The sequence below is a fragment of the Sinocyclocheilus grahami genome, unplaced genomic scaffold (assembly GCF_001515645.1).
Source record: "Sinocyclocheilus grahami isolate Dianchi unplaced genomic scaffold, SAMN03320097.WGS_v1.1 scaffold18.1, whole genome shotgun sequence".
NCBI lineage: Eukaryota > Metazoa > Chordata > Actinopteri > Cypriniformes > Cyprinidae > Sinocyclocheilus > Sinocyclocheilus grahami.
In genome coordinates, this window is record NW_015505197.1 from 2254979 (window position 1) to 2280574 (window position 25596).

At 38.0% G+C, this 25596-nt stretch overlaps 1 protein-coding gene across 1 annotated transcript in view; it reads left to right on the forward strand.

Moving 5' to 3' along the window:
- The first annotated feature begins 861 nt into the window (after positions 1-861).
- Positions 862-25596, forward strand: part of LOC107553771 (tetratricopeptide repeat protein 27-like) — a 70354-nt gene continuing 45619 nt past the window's right edge. The window contains exons 1-8 of the mRNA XM_016236081.1: positions 862-940; positions 1014-1107; positions 3310-3439; positions 5370-5472; positions 14978-15142; positions 15336-15475; positions 16954-17066; positions 19190-19256. Coding sequence (XP_016091567.1) covers positions 862-940; positions 1014-1107; positions 3310-3439; positions 5370-5472; positions 14978-15142; positions 15336-15475; positions 16954-17066; positions 19190-19256 — 891 coding nt within the window. The remainder of the gene's footprint in view (positions 941-1013; positions 1108-3309; positions 3440-5369; positions 5473-14977; positions 15143-15335; positions 15476-16953; positions 17067-19189; positions 19257-25596) is intronic.

A 25596-nucleotide genomic window follows, 5' to 3' on the forward strand; every position in this document is an offset into this window, starting at 1 on the left:
TAGATATAATTAATATCTCAAAGTAAGAATGATGAGAGGAAAATGGCTCAGTGACTGAATTAAAGTTTCTTTAAAAAAAGAGAGGAATCATCTTTGACTCACTCTTTCAACATTCAGTTGAAGCAATTTTTTCTTCTTTTTTGATATGCTAATTTGTCACTTTCTTTGAATTGCTTTAGAGTTCTATGGTTAGCACAAACGTAAGCTAATACGTTTCAAACTACATTTTAACTCCATTAAAAATACAAAATATAAGGGAATCTGAAAGAAACTGTATTATTTTATTAACTACGGCAGTTGTACTGATTGTATATAATTCTGAAATAATAGTATATAAACTAATTTTGTTTACTGAAAGTATTAGATTTACAAATAAATAACTCATAAATAAATAAATAAATATATAAAAAGGCAAAGGTGAAGTTCATATAGGACTTTGAATATTAGATTTACAAATAACTGTCACAAAGCCTTGTTTGGGTTGAATTTTGAGTATTATATAAATAGATTACATCAAAAATAGAAGACAACAGAATGGTTAATTATACGTCTAATTTGCATAAAAACAGATATTATTTCAATCATGTAACAGATTTACAGTAATCCAATACTGATTTTATGTTGCGCCCATTTGAGCGTCTGGACAAATCTCGACGTTCCCTTAGCGGCGCTGCCTTATTAAGTATCCCATAATGCACCACGTCGCTGTCATGGCTGCTCACTGATGACACTTGCAGCACATGGGCAGAAATCAAACCCATCACAGCGAGCACACGAAGCCTTCACGTCTCACATTCACAGCCAGAGCAGGTCTTGAGCGACGTGACGCGTGTTTCATTTCTCTAGTGAGGGTTGACGAGGATGAAGATGCTGCAGCTCGAGGCGGCGGTTCTGGGCGGACTGAGTCCGGACTGGAAACAGAGCGGCTTCAGCACCGCAGGTAAGAGACAGCGGCAGGTCTGAGCCGATGTGGTTTTGAAACGATGTCGATGATGGCTGATGGTTTCGTCCAGCTGTGGGTAATAAACGGGTTTGGATCCGCACGGTTATTGTTGTGGATGTGTTGCGTGCTGGTTGGTTTGCTGGACGCAGCAGTTACACACTCGCGTGGTTTAAATGTGCCGCATGTGTGTTGAAATCTCCGCGCCGCGCCGACGCACGGGACTGGCGCGAGTTTCCGCTGACTGTGAACTGAGCGGGATTTGACAGCGTTCTAACAGCAGGACTTCTGTATTTGTGTATTGACCGCATGGAGGGACAGTGTGGGCAGCTTTAGCGTATCGGACATCAGCACACAGAGGACCGACGCGTGTGTGTCCTGTTGAGGTGAGAGATGATAAACTGTTAGCCGGGCAGCACCTGCCTATTGCGTGTAAGTTACACACTCCTGTTCGTGTGTTATTTTTGTGGGCGTTCACACAGGTCGCCTTAATGACAACTAGAAGGAGCGCAACACATTTAAGATGTTGTTATAATACCGGAACTGAATTATTGTCGTGATTGAAGGGTTCACGATTAAGTGATTGTTGTTGTTTTTCAACGGTTCTCGAACCTGGTGTGGCGGACCGAACACCGTACTAAATACTCTGACAGTGTTTCTTGCTCTACTATTCAGCGGCACCGACGCACAGTTACAGCAGTTACAGCAAGCATAAAGTCCGATTCTCCAACGCATGACTCTGATGAATGGCTTCTTTTATAAAACCAAAATCATGTTCGTGTAGTTCGATTACGAATGGATGGCTCCTAGTTTGTTCTGAATTCCAAAAACGTACAACGTGACAAATCTAGTCCAAAGAAAAAGAGTCGATTCTTTTTAGTGAATCCATGTAGATTCTGAACAAATGATTCTTTTAGCCGGTTCTTTTTTAGTGAATCAAAGTACAGCGCAGCAAATATTGTCCGATTCCTGAGCATAAGATTGGTAAGAGCCAATTCATTTAGAGAATCGAATAAATACAGTGTAGTTCGGTTACCGGACTAATTATTGTAAACGCAGTGTTTCTGTGGACGATTTATTGATGGGTGATCTGTATTAAATTATTTTTATATCTGTCATTTATATAATTTGAAAGCTGCTTTGACCGTGTTAAATATGCTGTGAATATGAAATTATATGTGTGGAGATGCTATATATACTGTATGTGACATGTGGCCAAGTATGGTGACCCATACTTGGAATTAGTGCTCTGCATTTTAACCCATCCAAAGTGCACAAACACAGCAGTGAACACACACCCGGAGCAGTGGGCAGCCATTTCTTTTGCTGCCACGCCCGGGGAGCAGTTGGGGGTTCAGTGCCTTGCTCAAGGGCAATTGAATGCTCAAGGGTATTGAAGGTGGGAGAGAGCGCTGTATATACATACATACATGCATGCATACACACAGACAGTATAGAAAATCCAATGGTTTTTGTGCGTTTTATTGTGTTGAGAATGAATAAAACCATACAGAAGAGTTCAGACACTGTCCCCCTACTTTCAGCCATAAATTATTAATTTTCGGTAAGCCCACTTTAACATCCTTTCTCTCCAGAGAAAGAAAGAGGCGAGGAAAGGAGGGTTGCGCTGTGCTCCTCAGCCGTGCCTCTCTTCTTATCTCTCTTCTGCTCAATCACGCTCCCTCTTCCTTTATTTTTCTTTCTATACAGCCTCTCTCTTCTGTTAGTGAGGCAGAAAGTAGTTGTAGATGAGTGGAGTGGCTTGAATAATGATCAATGCTTTCTGTTGAGAGATTAGATGCAGGTAGATTGATGTCTGTGCTGTTGAATGCAGGAGAGATGTATGTCATTTCTTTTTGTTTTCCTTTCCTTTTTGTCCTCACCTTCTCTTTCTGTTGTGTTCTTGTGTATTTTTCATTTATCCATCATGTATTATTTTAAAAGCACCAAAATATACAATGAGATTCATGACTCGCAACAGTTTCTCTCTTGTGAGAATACATCAGCGCTGTAGATCGCACTGAAACATGAATGCGTGGATGTGTGTGCATGTAAATATGTCCTTTCTCAATGGCGTCTGGGGACTGACTCAACCGTAGAGCAGAATTACAATCTCAGGTCTTTGATTTCAGCAGGTGGCACATTGCTGCCACCTGATTCATTCCTTCAGGTCTGTACTTTTGGATCAGAATCGTGAAGGCCAAAGCCATAGAAGTGTGGAGATGTTTTCAGAAATAAACAACATTTACCTGGTGGATGTTGTGGTGGAAATCAACATCGGTGTATTTCAGATCAATAAATCCAGTGGCTGTAATGAGATTAGCTCTCAAACATGCATGTTTCTGAACCTGATCTCTTGTCTGCTGTAGAGAAACTGCTCTGTTGGCGTTGGCAGTGGGGTGTCTGAACCTTTTCGCTCAGAGTAATTGGACCGGGCCGCCAGTTGAGCTCCATATCTCTGATTTTCTGCCTGAAGCTTTGCTCCAGAAATTCTCACAGGTACAGTACCATGATGCGCCTGTGATTACATGCACGACCAGTGTCATTGTCTGTAATAATTTGGGATGCACCAATGTATCGTTCAATAATCGTATCTGCTGATAAAAGCAATTATTTGTCATCAGCCGATTGTTTAAAAACAGCCAATGATCAGGGTTATTTCTTCGATTATTTCTTGTCAATCAAAAGGCGGCAGAGATGCATGTCAGACTGCAACTTGTTTGAAGAAAATGTTTTGTCGAAATTAGGGCAATAATAACGCATTAACAAAGCACCATTAACACAAATTATATTTGACCCTGTGAACCACCCGAGATTCAAGCCAGGGTTGCCAGGTCCACGGTTTTCCTTTCACAAAACATTATTTGTAATGCACCTCTAATCCAATTATCAAAAAGAGCTTTGCACTTTATTACTTCCAATAAGAAACGAAGTCTCCGCTTTCAAATCCTGTACATTTTATCACCGTTCAAGTGGCAGCACAGAGCTTGTTTCTTTCTCTTTTAATACAAGTTATAGTGTAAAATAAACATGAATGAACATCAGTGTTGAAAGATACAGTACAATTCACCAAAATTGATCATGTCTCATATAATCAATCAGTGTTTCAGTCGAAAGAAAGTACCTCAAAGTTATCCGCTGTTCACAGTTGGTTAGTTGGCTAAAAAAAATACATTAGAGGGAGCTTATTTACTCTTAATTATATCTGTATGTTTGAATAAATCTGTTATGAAAACGTGCAATTGAGTTGTATACAGACATTTTTATTTGAGTGACTATTATATCCAAAAACAAATAGCATTTAATATAATAATGTTGTTCACTTTAACATCTAATGTACCAAATGAGAGGGTTCTCTGGGTAGTTTGCAGCATTAGTTGGGAGAGATTTTTTTCGTTAAGAAAACCAGACTAACAGCAGATATTATTCTGAATAATTGGCATCCGTATCAGCTGAGAAATTTCGTATCGATGCATCTCTAGTAATAAGTAATGTATTTCGATATTTTATAGATTTATTTTTATTTGATTTTTTATCTACTTGAGCTCAGGGATGATTTTTTTTGTGCATTCTTTGACTTAACACTTTGGGTTAAGCTGTATTTTGTTAATATCAGCACATTTTTAATGAGTGATAAAATGACTAAATGCTCATGTGAAATGATGTGATATGTGTGTGGGATGTAAGTGTGTATGATGGATGGAATGGAAAGAAATGGCAACTCTGGGAGGTCAGTGCTCTGGATAATGAGTGTGTCGAGGGCTGCAGGGTTCCTAATGAAAACTCTTAGGACTCCTAATTATGCGGAGGTGAAGAGATTCTTCTCCCTAATGCCCCACGGAGGCCTCGTAGATCCCTGGAGAGGCACTGTATGTGTGTAACACTTTCTGCTGTCTCACACCTTTCTAAAGCTGCTGATTTATCAGCCTTGTCCAAGAGAGCACAAGCCCTCTAAATTAGACCGAGAGCAGCACACTGGGAGAGAGATGGATGGACTGAAGGCACTTACCATCAGTAGGGCGTGAATATAAAACTCATAAAATGAATAAAGGAATGTAACCAAAAACCTCTTTAAATGAAGGTATTTTGTTCTGTTTTTGACTCCGTTACTAAAATGTGCCATGATTAAATGCAGGTTAAACAACATATTTGTTATTTTATAGTGCTAAACTAAAATATATTAATTTAATCTTATGCAAATTTAATAATGAAAAAAATGTTTGCCATCACAGGAATATATTTACATTTAAGCATTTTTTAAAATGCTATTTTAAATTGAAATATTTCACTATTTTTTTTTATCAAATAAATGCAGTCCTTCACTTAAGAGACATCTTTCAAAAACATGAATATTACCAACCACAAACGTTTGAATTATAGCGTAAATATAACTTGTGTTCTTGTCTCTCTGTTGCGTGTTTGTAAATAGCTGCTGCCCTGGTGGACACTGCGATATGTCAGTCTGCATCAGCAGATACTAGAGGAGAGATCCCCACAGCTCTTCAGCCTCATGCTCAGCTGCATCGAGAAAGGCAAGAAAACACGCACTCACTGTTGTGTAGTTCTTTTTTACCTGAGAGAGCAGTGCAGAACCAAATAGAGTTCTGGATGTAGAAACTCCATTCCATATAATTCCCTTTTCTTCAAAGAGGAGTTGATTTTTAGAGATAATCTAACTCTTTCAAAATAGACCAGTTATGAACTACAAACATCATGCTTCTGAGTTGTTTAATTTCCAAAATTAGGGACCAGGGAAGTCCTACATCACTAATAATCCTGAAGTGAGTTCCACCAATCAGAGAATTTGCTGTTGATGTGAAACAACACAATGGTTTTTTTTTTTCTTCCAATTTTCAAATACGTTTTTGCATCAAACCGAATGTCGAGATTAATCTCAGGTTGGTTTGACTCCTGTCTTAATGATTTTTGTTTTAAATGCATGATTAAGCATTTATAGGAATAAAAATGAGGGATTTCAGTAGTCTTGAAATACAAAGGTAGAATAGCTTAGCATGGCAAAGCATTCAGCATCATCAGTGTTAGTCAACAATCATCAATGGCAGTTTTTTTTTTGGACCTTGTATCTATTGGAATATAATTTTTAAACTGACTTCAAACTGGGGTCCTTGGGGGGGAAATTGGAATCAGAAGTGTTTTAACAGGATTTCAGATCTCAGCGCTGCTTCAGATTTCTTCACAGCTCAGGTCCTGACGTCACTTCAGCTGCTGAAGGCACATGTCAGCGACGCGAGATGCTCTTTAGCGGAGAGATGACACCGCTGTCAGCTCTTATTAAGTGGGTCATTTTTAAGGAAGCTGATGTCAACTCGGGGGCGACGTTGAGATTCAGGCTGTGTGTGTGTTGTGGAATTGTGTGCGTGTTTATTTCTCTGCGGTGACAGCGTTAGTATGAGCCAATGATGCCAGCACTTAATGTTTGTGTGTGAAATAGAGATGCAGTGACACACAAAAGGTGGAGTAACTTTGAGGTTTCACAATGCTTGTGATCTGAGTGTGTTGGAGCAGATTTTGCTTTCTGTAGACCAAACCTCCTCTCAATGATAGTAAAATGTGAACATTGTGAAAAAGTGAATGTACATTATGGGACCCACCCAATGGTTCCCATGATAACCACTTCCATCAGGATTAAAAAGAGAGGAGTTCTGTAGCTTGACCTTATGAACTTAAACATAATACAGGTTTCTGCTTTATTGTGCCAATGCTGGTATATTTCAGTGTGCCATTGAAAATCCTGTAAAGTGTGCATTTCCCTTTGGGCTAATTCATTACTTCTGTTCATTTGTTGTTCGTTTCAGAAGGATTTGGATTTTTAGGAACAGGATTTCACACTCATCAGGATTATGTTACCTCTGACATAACATAGCATGACACCCTTGTGTCAGACGGCCCTCCTTCAGCCCTCACACACAGTCAGATTTAATGACATTAAATATGGATGTGTATATGAATTTACATTTGTCAAAAAGTTTGTGGTCAGTAAGATCTTTTTGGTTTACTTTTTTTTTTTTTTTTTTTTTTTTTTTTTTTTTTTTTTTTTTTTTATACTGAATTTTTTTTTTTTTTTTTTTTTTTTTTAAGTTGCAAATAAATCTTGTTCTTTTGAACTTTCTATTCATCAAAGAATCCTTAAAAATTTATAAGTTTCCACAAACATATTAACCAGCATACCTGTTTTCAAAATTGATAAAAATAAGAAATGTTTCTTGAGCACCAAATCAGCATATTAGAATGATTTTTGAAAATTCAGCTTTGCCATCACAGGAATACATTATTTTAACATATGAGTATGTAATATGGTATTCTATACAAGCACCATGCAACGGTCATCTCTCTATCTCTCTATCTCTCTATCTCTCTATCTCTCTATCTCTCTCTCTCTCTCTCTCTCTCTGGCAGTTATGCAATCTAAATATTATTCCAGTCTAAATGTCTGGAATTCAGAATCTCAGGGGTACAGATCAAAAGAGTTTTAATGTTTTTTTACAAAACAAAAAATATATAAAAAATGACCCCAAAAAATAGGGGAAAAAGAAAAAACATTAAAAAAAAAAAAATAAATTTTTTTTGATGATGCTGAGAATTAGAATTTTGTATTTTTTAGTAATATCATAAAAATCAAAGCATTTTTACTAGAGATGTCAGACGTTTGGATGCCTCCATCTCAAAGAGTTGATTGGGAGTCATTCAGTTGCTCAGATAATAAAAGAGCCCCTACCCCCACCTTTGGAAAAAGATTAAGTATATGAGATTAATTATTCAATGATGCAAACAGACCAATTCTACTGTAAAGCAGCTCTAAAAAAAAAACAATAGTGTTATTGTTAACTGTGTAAAGATCCTCATTTATGAAATGACTTACATTTACATTGTCATTTAGCAGACGCTTTTATCCAAAGCGACTTACAAATGAGGACAATAAAAGCAGTCAAAACTAACAAAAGAGCAACAATATATATAAGTGCAAATGACAAGTCTCGGTTCGCCTAACGCAGTACACGTAGCTATGTGTGTGTGTGTGTGTGTGTGTGTATATATATATATATATATATATATATTACACACACAAAGAAAAACAAGTAGATAGAATAGAAAAAAATAGAAAGCTAGTGTTTGTTTTTGTTTTTTGTTTAAATAAAAAAAATAAAAAAAGATAAATATAAAGTAGAATTAAAATAGAATAGAAAGTGTTCGAGTTAGAGTGTCAAATAAAGGTGGAACAGATGTGTTTTTAGTCGTTTCTTGAAGATGGTTAAGGACTCAGCTGCTCGGATTGAATTGGGCAGGTCATTCCACCAGGTGGGAACAGTTAATGAAAAAGTCTGTGAAAGTGATTTTGTGCCTATTTTAGATGGCACAATAATACGCCGTTCACTTGCAGAAAGCAAGCTTCTAGAGGGCACATAACTCTGAAGTAATGAATTTAGGTAAATGGGTGCAGAGCCAGTGGTGGTTTTGTAGGCAAAATCACTTCAATTCATCTGTAAAGCAGCTCTGTAGAAAACAGTCATTTCATCGTTCAGTTCTCATCCAATAGTGTCTGTGCGGTCAAGTCAATCATATTGATGAATATTAAGTGTCCCCAAGCAAGATAGAGGCGACAGTGTCCAGAATCCAAACTCATTCTGAATATTCATCCAGTTTCTTCTGCTTGAAGATTGGCATACATCATATGGTAGAGTTGTCAAAGTTGGCCACAGGGGCTGTGCAGGGGACAAAGTGTTATGTTGCCGATAGGCTGCTCAGTTTATAATTAATTCAAGATTGAAAATACTATGAATTGCAAATGTATCATAATATTCAACATCTTGATGAAATTAAAAGGTCTCAGCATCAAACATGAGGTAGCACTTTCCTTTTAGTACTTTGTGTGAACGGAAGCATTCATTGTAGATGCCCTTGAAATGGTGTTTGAGGGTGAAAAAAGCAAGTCAAAGATTGCATTGCTTTAGTGGCAGGATATAGACCCATTCCTCTGAAGAGTTTTGGATGTTAATGTGGATTCACCAGGGAATCACAGACCAAATGATGAGCTCTGCAGCAAAGCAGCATCTTAATTGAGTTCCTTTGCCTTCGGAATGAGTTTCCTGTGCTGCCTTTTAATCAGACACACATCAGCTACACCCCAATATAGATAATCAGCAGAGATGTTAAGATGCGATATTTACAAGAGGATACAGGCGATAATTCTGTCTTGTATTAGTGAGTGGATCTGCTTCAAAGGATCCTAACATCATGCCTGTCTCTCATGGCACGCTGGGCTGAATTTGCAGAATGATGTTATATTTGTGAAGCTTTCAAAGCTGAAATAACATCTCGCTGAGGTGTGTTGTCAGTTCCACTATTGACTGCCAAAAGCATTCACTGTCCTTCACAGAGAGTTGTGGGGAATTTAGGGGATCACCAGGGACTCATTTCAGCCGACACTCTGACTGCCTGGCCTCAGAGGCATTTTATACAGTTTTAAATGTTAATAACATGCAGTTGAATATCTGGACATGGACTTTATACCATACACGAGTAGTGTAGGACTAACAATTTTTAAGGTTTCCATATTTGTTCGTTCTTCATTTTCAAGTATAGCTTACGCCTATGGTTTTCAAGTTATGAGAAGCCATATTTTTGAGGGAAATTGAAATCATGTCTGCCAAATCAAACCTGGCTTATAGACGATATATTCTGGAACCTGTGAAGTTTCTGTTCCGTTTGCATACAAAGATGTTTTTGCATGTATATATTCGCTACATTTCAGTGGCTGAATGCAAGATTTTGTATGAATAATGACTATTTCAAACTGTTCCTGAAATGGCTGTCGTTTCACTTTAGGATACGAGGTTTATGGAGAATTTCATTTTTTACCTTTTTAGACAAATTGACAATTAACTAGTATTGACAATTGCAATTGCCTCCCTTATTCAGCTTTTTTTTGGGTTCAACAGGAAGACAAAATTAGCATGAGGGTGAGTAGATTGCAAAAGTGTAATTTTTGGATGAATTCCTTCATTACAGCAATGTGTTTAAAAAAACTTTTTTTAAAAGCCATTTTTTCTGTTATGGATTTTTGCAATTTAATTAGTTTAATTTGCCTTTCATTATAAACAAAACATTAAAAAGTACACATACCATCTTTTTTTAATAGAGCGTTTTTAATTATTTAGCAGAATCTAGAATTATAAATCTGACAAAAGTATTGATTAACTTTCATAAAAGGTGTCTTATTTTCTAGTCCTGAAGAGTGCTTGAAAAAGTAAAAAAGAACTACTGCCTTATGTGGAACCCATCAGCTAAAATGTTTTTTTGTGTGTTTTGAAAGAGCAGCTCTCTAAACCTGAATGCCTGCAGAGTTGTAAAATTAGCATTGATTAACTGCTAGTTGTTCATGGATTACTAACACCGTGAAGCAGACTGTATCGACTAGCAGGAACAAACAATATCTAATATTCCCTTCACAAATAACAGCAGTCTTACAAACGAGATGAATTCCTCTTGAAATGCTCGAACGTGATCTGTAAGGTGTGCCTTGCTTGGCTTTGTAAAATCCAGTTTAATCGAAGTCTTGTAAAGAGATTTGGTAACTTTATATGATGAACCGATTTAATCTTGGCTTTTATTTACGTCTAAACAATGATGTACACACACATTACATATAGTAAACACAGAAGGTCAAACATGCATGTGTTCTGCACAAGTGGCAATGAGGTTTGTTCTGGCATGTTTACCATATGTGACCCTGGACCACAAAACCAGTCTTAAGTTGCTGGGGTATATTTTTAGCAATTCAAAATGATTGATTTTTCTTTTATGCCAAAACTCATTAGGATATTAAGTAAAGAAGATTATGAAGATATTTTGTCAATTTCTTACTGTAAATATCAACTTAATTTTTGATTAGTAAGATGCATTGCTAAGAACTTAATTTTGACAATTTTAAAGGCGATTTTCTCAGTATTTAGATTTTTTTTTTGCACCCTCAGATTCCAGATTTCCAATAGTTGCATCTCGGCCAAATATTGTCCTATCTTAACAAACCATACATCAATGGAAAGCTTATTTATTCAGCTTTCAGATGATGTATACATCTCAATTTCGAGAAATTGACCCTTATGATTGGTTTTGTGGTCCAGGGTCACACATGCGATGCATTCTAGTTATGTTTATCTGTGAATAAAAGCCTAAATTTAAATATTTTCATCAGATAAAGTGATTGCATCTCTTCCCAAGACTTAGATTAAACGGCTGGATTCATTTTATGACATCTTTTTGGATCTTGCTTACCTGGACTTCCGATAGAGGGACAGAAACTGCTCAGGTTTCATTAAAAATATCTAAGTTTTTGTTTCGAAGATTAACCTTAAAGTCTTATGGGTTTGGAATAACTTGATGGTGAGTAAATGACAGAATCGTTCATTTTTGGGTGAACTATCCCTTTAATTTTCAACAAAGTTTGCTTAGTTGACTTCAAATTCATAATTTTGGCGTATTTTAGGAAAAAATTAAATCAGCATAGAGCTTGTCTGAGTGGGAAACTCTGCTCCAGAGTTATACCAGACAAAAAGATGTTATAGTTATTCTGTAACTGCTTTGTTTGATCAGGAAACCCATCTTTACATAGCCGTTTCGCCCTTCATGCGTACACGCATGTATAACCATACCTACACACACACACGCGCACACACACACACACATTATTTTAGCCTCCGGGCATCAATTTGCTGCAGGAATGGCTACATCTAAACAATCAACACACCTGCCTCTTAAATCCTCTGGACTGTTAAAGTCATTACTCAAACAGCTATACAGGTTTGCTTTGTCCTTAATCTAGCTGGCTGAGCTGAGTGTGGAAGGGAATATCTGGTTTGCAATTGCTTTCCCAGTCTGAGCAGCATGGGTGGCTTGTGGACTGGTCCAATGGGATGAGAGACTGGGACCTCTTGCTACCAGGGATCTCAAGCAGGGTCAACCTAGAAATAAATGACCAGACATGTAAAATTAAAATTTTTGTGCTTGAGTGCATGTGAGTGTATGTTGCCACCTGTGAAATAATTGTTCATGACCCCCTTTTAAGCATTAACACATTATTGCAGCTTTGTAGTTGTACTAGCTGTGGTGCGTTGTCTCTTTTGCAATGTGTAACTCTTATGCAACTTTATATCTTGCAATTGCAAGTTTATTCGTCATATTTGCTATCTAATTTTGTTAGTACATCTCCCACTGAGGGCCACACAGGAACATAATCCATCCTTGCTGACCAGATGTCATTATGGACTGCATCTCTACATACTTTAACGGTGCACTGTGAATAAGAAAAGCTGATGTTCTACACCGTTCATTTCAGTCTGAATAAAAGTACACTGTGTGATATGTTTATCCTAGCAGTCATTACTTACTCATGCACTCACAGGACACTGAGTACTTTTGCATTTCACAAAGTGAAAATGGTCAGAAACGGAGAAAGGATTTCTCTGAACAGTATTTCACTTCAAGAGCTGCACTCCGACTTAACCACGAGATGAGATTTCAATAGGGTTTATGGTTCGAGCAAATTTGTCTGGGCAGTTTTTTTCTTATCACTGACTTTGAAGTCAATGACGCATTTTATAAGTTGGTAAATAATAAAGGTGAATTATTTTTTAATCAGCGTTTACATTCAGTGAGTTACATGGGTGAGTGGAAATTGGTCCAGGCCTTTGATCATTGTGGTTAGTAAATGTCAAGCCTGTACTGGGATTTCACCGGTGACTGCTTTCATGAAGACGTCTGTAGGTAACAGATTTGGTAGTGGTTCTTAATATTCTGTAGCAAAGGTTTAAGAGTATTCAGCAGGGCTGTCAATCAATTAAAAATTATGAGTTGCATGATGTGTTGATTTTAATTAGCCACTACTTTGTGACAGAGTCTTTGTACTGGTTAAATGTGTTGCTTAAAGGGGTCATATGATGCTATTTCAAGTTTTCCTTTCTCTTTGGAGTGTTACAAGCTGATTGTGCATAGATAAGATCCCTGAAGTTGCAAAGACTAAAGTCTCAAAACCAAAAAGATATTATTTATCAAAGTTAAGACTCTGCCACGCCCCCCTAAAACGGCTCGTTCTAACACGCCCCCACATATCTACCTCACTGTTGTGGAAATATTAGCATAATGCAGCCCAAATGTGCACGCAAAGAAAGAAGGCGTGGTTTCAGTAACCGCAGTTAGTGTTGATGCAGCATGTCAGGGAGACGCTGTGTTTCTAAGCGAAAGCAAAAGCACTTTATTTGGCCTTCCGAAAGTAAATGCATTTAGGAATCTTTAAGATTACTTACAACAGAACAGCAATGCATTTTATGGATGACCGTTTTGTGAACCTAGGAGAGGAGGCGTTACATTTCCGACGCGTGCTTGCGGTGTTCGGCCAATCACAATGCACTGGGTCAGCTGGCCAATCAGAGCAGACTGCGCTTGTCGGAAGGAGAGAATTTGTAGAAAACGAAGCGTTTGAGAGAGGCGGGGCATAGAGGACCTACAATAATGTACAGTATTTGAAAAATGTTTTTTGAACATTAAAGCATGTCAACATATTCTGTTACACCAAATACACAGAATAATGATCTTTAAAAAAGCGTCATATGACCCCTTTAAATGATTTTAAATATTTTTTTTAAAAGTCCAGGTTATCCAGAGTTTCACTCTGATACTGAGAGTTGTCAGTATACAATTACTGTTGTTGTTATCATTTAATAATGATGATGATAATAATACTGTAATTAATTGTACTTAACAAATATAAGTACAATTACACAATTATCATAATTATGTCTAATAATAATATTAATTAAAAAAGTACTACTACTTAGAAATTATAATTAATTAAATAAATAAAATGCATAATCAGTATTTGTTTAACATGTCCTCATTTGTATTTGTTTTATTGTCCTCATTTGTAAGTCGCTTTGGATAAAAGCATCTGCTAAATGTCTAAATGTAAATGTCCAACTACACAAAAATATAATCTCATATCATATCTGTACCCAATTAGTAATTTCTTTCACTTTCTAGAATAAAACCTCAAACCGATTTTTCCCCCCCTCTTAACACACAGGCAGAGATACTTGCTTTCATTTGATGACATTTGAAGATGTGACAGTGAAAGTAGGCTGCATGTGTGATAAATTCAAAATTATAATTTCAGCTATGTTAGTCCGCATATACTTGAGGCTCTCTGTGATATTTTTATGACTGCTTTTCCCGCAGCTTTCTTTTTTGTTAACGAGCTAATTGCTGTTTGTGTCACATAGCTTTGTGAAAGGTAAGAAATGAGCGGTTCTCTTAGTTCTGCACACACAAATACATGTGCGTGACTCGCCCATAAATGATCTGGAGCTGTTAGTGTATGCGAGGAAAGGTGCTGCTTTCCCATGCTAAGTGAGCTTTAATCTGCAATGAGGGGCATTAAAACACTCCGATCCTCACACAGATCACGCTGAAGGTCACAGTGATTGTGTGAGCTGAGCTTTATGAAGGTTCTTTAGCATTCACATTTTCATACATACAATATTGCTGAAAGTGGATGTACAGCTATGGACAGAGAGAGAGAATTTAAATTGAACCTTTATTTATTCAGTTAGGTTTTCTTCCTTCCCCTTTCCATTTTTCTTCCTTCCTTCCTTCCTCTTTTTGTCCTTCCTTAGGTCCTTTTTTGTTCTTTCTTCCTTCATTCTTCAAATCCACTTTCCTTCCACTTTTTATTCCTCCTTTTCCTTCTTCCTCCTTTGTTTTTAGTTTAGGTCCCTGTGAGTATCCAGCCATATACTAACGATAGTGATATAATATAGGCAGTAGGTTTATTCCCTTGCAGTGCAACCTCATACTGTATCTGTGATAATCAGAATTATCTATCTATCTATAAATGTGCAATGCATTATGCAACCATTTAGCATTTTCCTCTGGAGATATGTGGCAATATAATAAATGCTGAATATATAGATGAATGTGTAAAAATTTTGATTTTGTCACTAATGGACTGGTACTCTGTTTCTGTAGTGTGTAAATGTGAGGAGCTCTTCACCAACAGCACACACAAGAACCTGGCCATTCAGTTCCACCTGGAGTGTAGTTATACCTGCCTGACCTACTACGAGTATCGCAGGGCCAAAGAACACCTGCAGACGGCCCGCAGTCTGTCAGGAGTCGATGTTAACATGACAGGTAAGAAATGTAATGGAATGTCAAGAAAAATGATTGCTCTGTGCAGGTAATTGAAGGCTGGATAAACGGCAGTGCGTGACTGAAGTAACAGGAAGATGAATGATTTAAAGAAAATATGGATTACCCAGTAGTGTGAATGAGTAAAGAATTGATGGAATGCGTGAATGATTAAATAACTGTTTGTCTCTCTCAGGTGCTTTAGGGAAGAGAACTCTCTTTCAGGAGAACTTTGTGGCTCAACTCATCTTAGATGTGAAACGGAAGGACAATTCACCTGTTCCCAATTTTGAGAGTCCCTCCCTCACACCAACACCTAAAGAACTCTTACCAAAGGTACGTGGAAGGTCTAAAATGATCTTAATGTCATGACAATGGCAGGTGAATTTAGTGAAATCAGATGATTTTATTAAAAAAAAAAATATATATATATATATATACAGTGGGGAAAAAAAGTAGTCAGCCACCAATTGTGCAAGTTCTCCCACTTAAAAAGATGAGAGAGGCCTGTAATTTTCATCATAGGTATACCTCAACTATGAGAGACAATTTTAATTTAATTGATTTTATTGTATTTGTTCTGTTACAATGAAATTATTTTGCTGTTGTCACCAGAGCATCATATGCAAGATGAGTATATGTAATATGAGTATATATATTTTCTTTATTTTACTATTCGTATGTCATTGGAATCACATGCATGACTTACATGAACGATGGTCATTTCTACGTTTTCTGCTCTTATTTGGCACTTGACGAGTGATCATTTTGGCCCCTGGTGCATAAATACCCGTCACAGTCCCTGTGGGGGCAAGAATAGTGCAGTACTTATCCCATCCATCAGGGGGCGACATTTATTCTTGTGCTGACAGCTAACGTGACATTGAGCTGCAGTGAAGGTCGTAAAAAAAAATATTATGCAGATTTCCATCTGTCTCATTCTTTCCTGTCTTCCTCACGCTGTCTCTCTCCCCTCACCCTGAGGCAGTTGCTTTACTTTTATTGCACTTTTTTTGGACGGTGGTTGAGTTTTATCTGGTGTTTGGCTGTTCTGTGCAGTGGCATTGCTCTGTCTGGTGTTATCTGCTTTGGCTGCAAAAATGACAAATTGGGGACAGACAAAGATTTTACGGAAAATTCTCGACCTTATCTCCGTTTCCCCTTACCTGGCATAATTTTATGTGTTGTGGCCCTAAAAAGTGCATTAAATTTTTTCCAGGATGGCTTGAGTTTTCGGATTAAATGTGATATCAATATTGCTTACAAACTCTGAGCTGATAGCACTCCAGTGGGTCTTGGTTGTCGTTTGTCTTTGTGTGAAGGTAGAGTATCTGTGCGTGAGAGCTGTCAGACTTCATTTCATGGGAATTGAATTTGAACGTCAACAAATTAGATTTTAAATAGGCTAAAGCAGAGGAACATGTTCATTTGCATATGCCCCACCCCAGCTAATAAGTATCAATGCGGACTATGATTGATTTCTTGATGCATGAGCTAGCATCGTTTTCTCATTTCAGGTAATATTTCAGGAAATAATCCTTCTAAAGGGATTATATTAAGCTAAAGGCTTGTTTTATTATACTTTAATAATGTGAAGTTCGATAAGAGGATTGACAATGTTATTAAAGCTGCTCATAATACAATAATAAATGTTGTGTTGCTATAACTCATAAAACAGTTTTTAAATTGTTGTTTACTTTCTCTCTCCTTTTTCACTTATCTAAACTGTGATCTGTATTTGTCATACACTTTTTAAGGTCATTTTGGGATCCGCTCTGGTTCTTATGCCTGTGTCTGTCTGTGTGTTTTTATAGGATCATCAGTTGAGTGATGATACAGTCCTGAACCAGATTAACCTGGCAGAACCATCTGAATATGAACTTCCAGACCTCAACGCTGAGGAACAGGCCCTTATACTGGCCACTTGGTGAGTGTCTGAATCAATATGGATATGTGCTGTTTCAATAGTGGCTGTAGTAACAGGATGGGCACCAGTATCTAGGTACTCTGAAGTGACAACAGTGATCGATCATGAAGCACAGTAATTGCATCCTGACTGTTTTTTTGATTTCAGAACATTTCATACAGATTGAAATGCAGTAATGGCTATACACAGATACACAAAAGCAGCCTCTTATTTTTTTATTTAAATTTTTTTATTTTATACAAGTTTGATTCTGAATTACAATGTAATTTTTAATATTAATATTTTTCTATTTGTGTAATTAACAAAAAAAAAAATTTGTTAATTTTTTTACTCTGTATTTTTTTAAATCTGTAAAATAGAATAAGGGTGTGCAATGGTGCAAAAGCTGTGAGACCTGATGCAATGGCCAAATATGTTCTTCCAATATATAGACCAACAATTAAAAATCAGATCAAAATGGTGCAAAAATTCCCCACCCCCACATACTCAAGTAGACATTATTAAACTAACCTATAACTGCAAAGCAGTAACTGTGTGCTGCTCTTTATTATAGATATTTAAATCACCATTCCTTCAGTTTTATTAAAACAGTATTTTATGTTTATTTTAATTGAAGCCACATATGAATTTGCAAGGATGTTGCTGTGAAGGTAAAAGTTTCACTTTTATGGAAGTTTTAAGTCTTGCAGAGGAGTTGCATATACCACCACTGTTAAAAGTGAAATGAAACGCATCACATTTTTGCCACAAGTGTGTGTATATGTGTCTTGGTTTGTGACACTTTATTATAGACTGTTTTAAGAGTCTACCTTGTGCATGTGAGATTGAACATACTTCTGAAAATCAGGTTGGTAAAGCCCAAGCCAAGCTGTTTTACGAGTATGACTTCAACGGGTCTTCTGGCTGAAATGTGCTTAAAAATTCATAGACCCAAAAATGCAAGGAAAAATTGTCTCTTTCTCCTCATCCTTGAGATTAGTTTTAGTAGCTGTAGTATTTCATTGTAGTAGTTCCTGACTTTTAAAGCTGCAGCTCGACATTAATCATGTTGGGGATGTGTAAATCATTGTTATTGAGTCTTGTTTTATCTTAGTAACTTTGAAGTGCTGCGTCAAGCCTTCGTCTTGCAGAATGTGTTTTTGTGCCCAAGTGCACATTGATAGCGGTCTTCTCCATCCTGAATAAAAAAAGTCTATGGTCATCCACCCCCATCTCAGCCCCGGGAGGAGGTGTGGGGTTCTCCTACACTGCTCTCTAATTAGCTTTGTACCAGCCTGTGCGCCCTATTTGTTGTAGAAAGGTCGTCATCCTGCCCGACTGGCTGCTAGGAGACAAATTGCAGGCGTGGAATAATTAGCAAGGCGTAATTATGCAGGCCAGGGACCTTAATTGGACTGCGTGATGGTTAAAGGTGAATTATGGACCGTCATTGGTGCAGTCGAGCAAAACCGCACGTACGGTTTAACGGCATTCTGTTGGAATGCGAACAGCCCACCGTACATTTACTAGCCCTGGCTAACGTAAAGAACTCTGACTCAAATGAGAAATTCAGACAGTTACAACTTGAGGAAAGTAGCTGAAGTTACCTAGAATACTGAGTTATGGTTATAATAATAGGATGAAATAATTGAACTGCTGAGTGAGGGTTGAGATGTGCAAGCTCATATTATATCCTTTTGACTGTCTGTGACAACTTTGTTTTAATGCCTCTACTACAATAGGCCTGGTGAATTTCATGAAATGTGGGGGTCGTAACCCAAATGCAAAAAAAAACAAACTATTTTGCATAGAAAAAGGGAAGCGTAGGTTTAAGATCTATGGTACTTGTTTGAACTTAGTTTTCATTCATTTATTTTAGTAAATGAAGCACAAATTACTGAGAGAATCTTCTAAGTAAAAATTATATCTTTATGCCTTACAGTAATAATGTCATTTATGCAAAAATCATAATGGAAGGATTATTTATTAGTTTTTATTCTTTTGGTTGTTGATTGAAATATGACCACTTTTTTCAATTCACAATGTTTAATGAGCATTTGTGTCCTTGACCTGTGAACTAAAAGAAACGTGTGCTGCTTTTATGTGCAGATATTTTTGATTGATTGTGGTTTGTTGCTTTGCAGCATAGACTTTCAGAAGAATAATCCAGTTCACAAGCTAAATAATGAGGAGCTCCTGGCCTTCACGACGGTAAGGCGCACGTTTTTCTATCTTTCTCTCGCAGCCACATCTCTTATCAGTACACACAGTTGTATTTTCAGACTGACAGACGTCTGTAAACTGGTCTTCCTCATTTGGTGACAATTGTGCACCTAGAATGTGTCTGTTTACACTAACAAACACAATCAAATGAAATGGTCTGTCACTTCTGTTGTTCTACTATGAATATATAGAATAAATAAGGTGTCATGAGCTTGTCATTTATGCTGCACTTTTCAAATCTAGCACTCATAAGTTTATAAACCCCTTGCAAAATCTCCAAGATTTGTAAATAATAAAAGAATTGCCAGATATTAACATACTGTATATTCCACATAACAAACACAAATAAATTTATGTTGGTATTATTCTGTTTAAAAAATGTACATACAACATGTTTGTAGAATTTGGGATATTGCAAAAGAAATGCAAATAAATTGTCCATAATGTGAAAACTATATATAGTGGATACAAAAGTGCATAACCATCCATGAAAGTGATGATTTTGGTCTCTTAAACACATGGGATGGAAACACTGCTTTTATTTAAGATTTCAATATTTTATCATTTATTTAATTTTTTTCGTATAAATTAAGTTTGTAACTTGGGTGCAAGCAACTAATGATTGTTTTGAGGGGCCTGTACATAATAAAGCTGTGTCAGTCATTGATTTGTGAGGAGACAACACACAATATTAAGAACCAAAATTTAACCCAAATTTAAGTCATTATATTTTAGAATATCATAATACATTTTTTCTAGGCAAAAAAGAAAACATTTAAAAAACGCCAAACGGATTCTGCAGGGGTATGTAAATGTATGAGATTATAAGTCTTTTTGACATCTGTATGCTGTTGAAGATTTGACTTTGTAATGTCAGAAAGACTGAGATTTGTTATTTTGACATGTCATTATATTTTTAGGTGAAATTTTGACAGCTTGGGTGAGAATGATAGACAGATTGAAAACTGCCTGTTTCCTTTCAGCTCATTCACTCAAAACTCACGTTACAGAAGAGTGAAAAGCCATCAGAAACCTAAATGCCTGGTCAGTTATGAGGAGAGCAAAACTCACTTACTGAAACCGAGCTGGTGAAGACGCTTCTCTTCCAGCAGGCCAAATTGTCATCCTTGATTATCTTTAAGCCACTTCCTGGTATTTAATTAGTTCAGTGTTTCAGCCACAGCCACACACAAACAATTTGGAAAGTTACCCTGAGGGTCACTTCTTTTAATCTGTAGCAAGCATCCCACCATTAAGATGTGGAAACAATGATGTGGTTATTCTTATTAGCAAACACCCTCAACAAAAGCACTGCATGTGTTCTGCTTAATCGATATGTACCGGTGTACTGCAAATGAAACCCTGCGGCAGAGACGTGCCTGTAAGAACAGTCATGGCTCAAAACGACACCGTCTACATCTCTTAATCATTTTTAACCAGCAGCAGATTAGCATACGAGTTTTTAAATCCGCACCCTCTGCCCACCAACAGCATCAATTATTTATAGTCTGTTATTGCAGAGGACAGTTGTGTGTGATTTATGTCCATTTACAAATGTCTCTGACAGCAAAATCAACCACTTCAGAATCACAGCTGTATTTCTCGCTATATTGTGGAGGTGCCATGTTAAAGCGCTTGGATTCGAAACTAATATTCTTTATTTATGCATGTCCATAGTCAACTAAGAATGCGTCTATAGAGCCATAGAAACATGAGTTGTTTAAAAAAATAAAAATAAAAGTTGCCAACAACCCTCTACGGACACCTTGGCAATTGAATCTCCATTGGCTAGTACTTTTTTTTTTAGTTTACTCGCCAGACTGATATACCATATATGCATGTGTGTGTGTGTGTGTGTGTGTTTTAAATATATATATATGTGTGAACTATTTCTTTAACTTGCTGTGTTTGGTAATTTGTCATGTCATTAAATGGCTTTTTCACTATTTTGGCAGTAATCAGCATGATGTCAGTATCTAAAACCACTAGAATATGTTGTGGAAGTAACAGAAATACATCTTAACTAGAAACAAACTCATTTCATATGAATCTCTCTCAACAGGAAGACCTTTGACAGGAAGTTTGCTTTTAGACTATCAGTCAGTCAAGCATTATATGATAATCAAGTATTATTTAATGGTAGAACTTTAGTGATTAAAACCATGTGTGAATGCATATTAGTAATTTTAACTGAACTTAGGACAGGTGGTGCTGCTTTTTTGGTTATTCAGTGTTTCTCTAAAAACAAATGTGGAAAAACTAACCATAATACTGATAAGATAATAATAATAATAATACCTAGAATTCTACTAATAAGAACAATATAAAATGCACGGTTCTGCAAGGATTAATGAGCTGCTGGATTCATGAATATTAATCAGGTTGTGTGCGTTTGCTCGAACTGATTTGCTGAAATCAAAACAGGGATGATAATAGGTGAGCGTCAGCCAATGAGATTGTCGCTTGTGCATTAGTTCCGCCCACTACCGGAGAACCCAGCAGTTCTCATAAGCTGAAGAATTCCAAAGGAACGGCGTTATTTTGACCGGAAAATACAACAAAGTATATTGTTTGCATGTAGCGCGTCAATTCTGCATGTAGACTCTCTTGCGCTCTCTCTCTCTCTGCGTGTGTGTGAAACAAAGTGTGCGCCTTTACACTAGAGTTCACGGTACGTCAAACATCCATTCAGATGAACTGAGAAATATCACAGATCGCTTGACGGGGAGTGAAACTCTGAAGCGCTCAGTCAGTGTTTTCGGCGAGTGAAAATATATCTGTGCTAAACTTATACTTAGCGTCCAACTCACACACTGGCGAGTAAAATCTGAGAATTTATTAGCCAGTGGCTAATATTAGACATAATTTAGTCGCCCAGAGTGAAGATTACTCGCAATGTAGAGGGTTGGGCAAGTTGTGCCATGTCAAGTGGTGAGCTCAGACAATGCGTAAAATTTAGTAAAAAGTAAAATATGAACAAATGAGAAACAACTATTTACTAATGCATTTCCCCATTCCCAAGTCTTATTTTACTGAACATTTTTGCATTTTCCTTAACTGGCCAGGAAAAATGTTTAACATTCAGTTCTATTTCCTTTTGCTCCAGACCGCCAGAGGCAGTGCTGAAAATACTAGTGGAAAATCCCTCATGCTCGCACTTGACCGAAAACAATAACAAAGTTGTCACCTCGTGACTCATGCCGTGTCTAAAACTATAACAACCCCCTAACACGTCATTTCGACCTTTCTCATTATCGCTTGATTGAATCGTATGTAGAGGTCGGCTGATTAAACAGCCAATTTTTTTATTAATCGGCATTGGCCAATTGTGCTGCAAATTAGGCCGATTTATAGGCATTGTTGCGGAACTCCCTCTGGGCTGAGTGAGATGGAGCAGCAGTGTTGCCAAGGCCGTGGTTTTCCCGCAGAATTGGGCTACTTTATCACTGTTGCGCGGGTTGTTTTTCATGTCTGTGGGTTAAAGCGACCTCGATAACGTGATATTTAGCCCCAGGAGTGCGAATTTTACCAGGGAGCCCACCTCAAAATGCGATTGGGCTAGTTTTGGTCTAATTTTAAGTAGCAATTGGGCAGGTTTTGTTGTGAAAACCTGGCAACCCTGCGGAGCAGCTCACACTCTGACTTGTCCACACACAGCTTCAGCTAATGGCAGGGCATAACAGACCATTTCGAAAGCGGAATTACATTTTACCCTACTAGAATTGATGCCGGAAAGTTATCATATTCATAAGTGCAACAAGTCACTTGCATGTGAAAGTAGAAACCCGTTCAATTCAGACGAAACTTCTGGGCTTATTATAACGTGCACCTGAACTTTCCTCATAAAATGTGTCTGTGGGTCAGACAATAGCATCCACGATGTCATCGCTTGTGGCCAGCACACTCTTAAGCAGTTATCAGCAGCAGGCTGTGTAATGTGTGTGAAATCTTTTATTTTTGTTATCACTATGGCCATTTGACTTATAGCAGTGTCCAGTGTTTCTTATACATTGAGTTATTTGTGTTGGCTCGTTACAATATCAAAACTGACTGCCACAAATAGATTTTCCAAAAGGCTTATACTTTGTTGAATAAAATGAGTGCTTTACGTTTCAAAATTAAAATGCAGCGCGGGTGTTTTTATATGAATGTATCTTTGAAAAGAACCGACTGTCTTCAGAAAAGCTTCAATGTCATTTTCATATAGTCTTTCCTGTAATGCCTGATAAAGTAACGTTTGTGATTGTGAGCGCAGTGCTTATTTGATTACAGCTGTTACCGGGGAAACCGCTATATCTCCAGCTCCCAAAGCGCCTCCTGCTGACAGAGAATTAATTTGCAGTCTGTGGGAAACACTGGTGTCTGTCAGCAAACATAAACAAAAAGCATGCTTCAGACCTGTTTTGAGAAGGTGCTTATGTTTTGAGCCATGTATTATTACTCTAAATTAGGCTACTACTACTATTACTATCTTGTACCCTGCAATAATCATTTGCTCAAACTCACTTTTATGAGATGAATGGGGGAAAAAAAAGAGAAAATCGGCCAAACATATCGGACAAAAAAAAAAATCGGCATATATTGGCCATCGGCTGCCCTGATTTCTAAATATCGGCATCGGCCAGTGAAAAACCCATTTGGTCGACCTCTAATCGTATGTGACAATATTTTGTGGAGCTTGCTTCTGAAGAGTTCTTCAGGATATCCACAAGCTGTTTTGTCATTGTTTACATTGCTATCAGTTACGCTATCAGTTGTTTTTTTCTTTGTGAGCCTGGACTGCAGCGATCGGAGATATATTTCAGAAAAATCACATTTTGTGGAGGCTTCAATCTTCTGGGTGCCTGCGAGTTTGAATGCCTCAGGGGAGATATGCACTCATACAGTGCCAACCACTAATATTGGCACCCTTGGTAAATATGAGCAAAGGTGGCTGTGATTTGGCATTTAAACAGTGGCGGTGATGAGGCTGCATTCGGTTCAGGTGTGCCCCATCACACGCCGCCAGCCCTGGCTATTTCAGCGCCCCTCCTCTCTCACGCACCCACTCACGTCGGGAGCCTGGCGAAGGGTGGCGATTAAGGGACGGGGTGACGCTGATAACTAGGGGGAGGCAGCCGACTCGTCACAGTACCTAATGTCTTGTGTGTCTTGGTGTGGATCATCTTAAAGAGGCTATATCTGACCCATGCCCGGAATGCACCATAATGCGCTTGCTGTGCATCGCAAGCAATCATTCAAGCTTGTCATCTGTTGGACCATATTGTGGCTTTAGGGATTGCTGTGAATTGGAAAAAATGCAAGATTGTCCCAATGACAGACCACCAATGTCATAGGTCTTGCTCTCAACTCTGTGACAATGCTGGCATCTCCAACTCCAGATAGAATAAGGTCAATTCTGAGGGCTGTAGGGTGCCTTCAAGTGAGCCATGGAGAAGCTCACAGCAACAACGACAGTAGTACCACTGGGAATGCTTTGGTTCAGGCCATTCCAACGATGGCTTATTCAAAAGCATCTGTGTCCAGTACGAGACAAATACACAAAGATCAGAGTCATACATTGTTGTATGCGAGCTCTAGCACCTTGGTCGCAGAAGCAATTTCTCCTCAGATGAGTTCCATTGGGACCTCCACCTGCTCAGTGGGCGGTTATCAGGACAGATGCCAGTCTTCTTGAATGGGGTGGAATCATGCGTAGAAGAGGAGTGAATGGAACTTGGAAGGAGGCCCTGCGCACAGCGCTTATAAATGTTCTAGAGTTGACAGCAGTGTTTTTTTACTCTTCATTTTCAGTCTGTTCTAAGGGGAAAATATGTTCTGGTACGCACAGACAACAGGGTGACGCTTTTTTTTTAATATGAATCATCAGGGAGGCACAAGATCACGGAGTGCACTTCAGGTGGCTCGCAGACTGCTTTTCTGGGCTCAGACCTACCTGCTTTCCATCCAGGCAGTGTATCTACCAGGCTGACTCAATCAGGCCACAGATGCTCTTTCACGTGGCAGGGTGTCACAGGGAGATTGGACTCTACACCCGGTAGTGGTTCAAATGATATGGAGGACTTATGGGACTGCAGCGGTAGACGTGTTCGCGGACAGTCAAACGTCTCACCGCCCTCATTGTTTCTCCCTGAGGGACAAACCAGGATCTCTGAGTCTGGATGCACTAGCCCACGATTGGCCAGACATGATACTCCATGATTTCCCCATGTTACCACTGATTTGGAGGACTCTGTGTCGAGTGCGCAGATGCGGCCATCGTCTGCTGTTAGTAGCTCAACATTGGCCTGTCGTCCTGCAGATCAGACCTACTGAGTCAGTTAGGAAG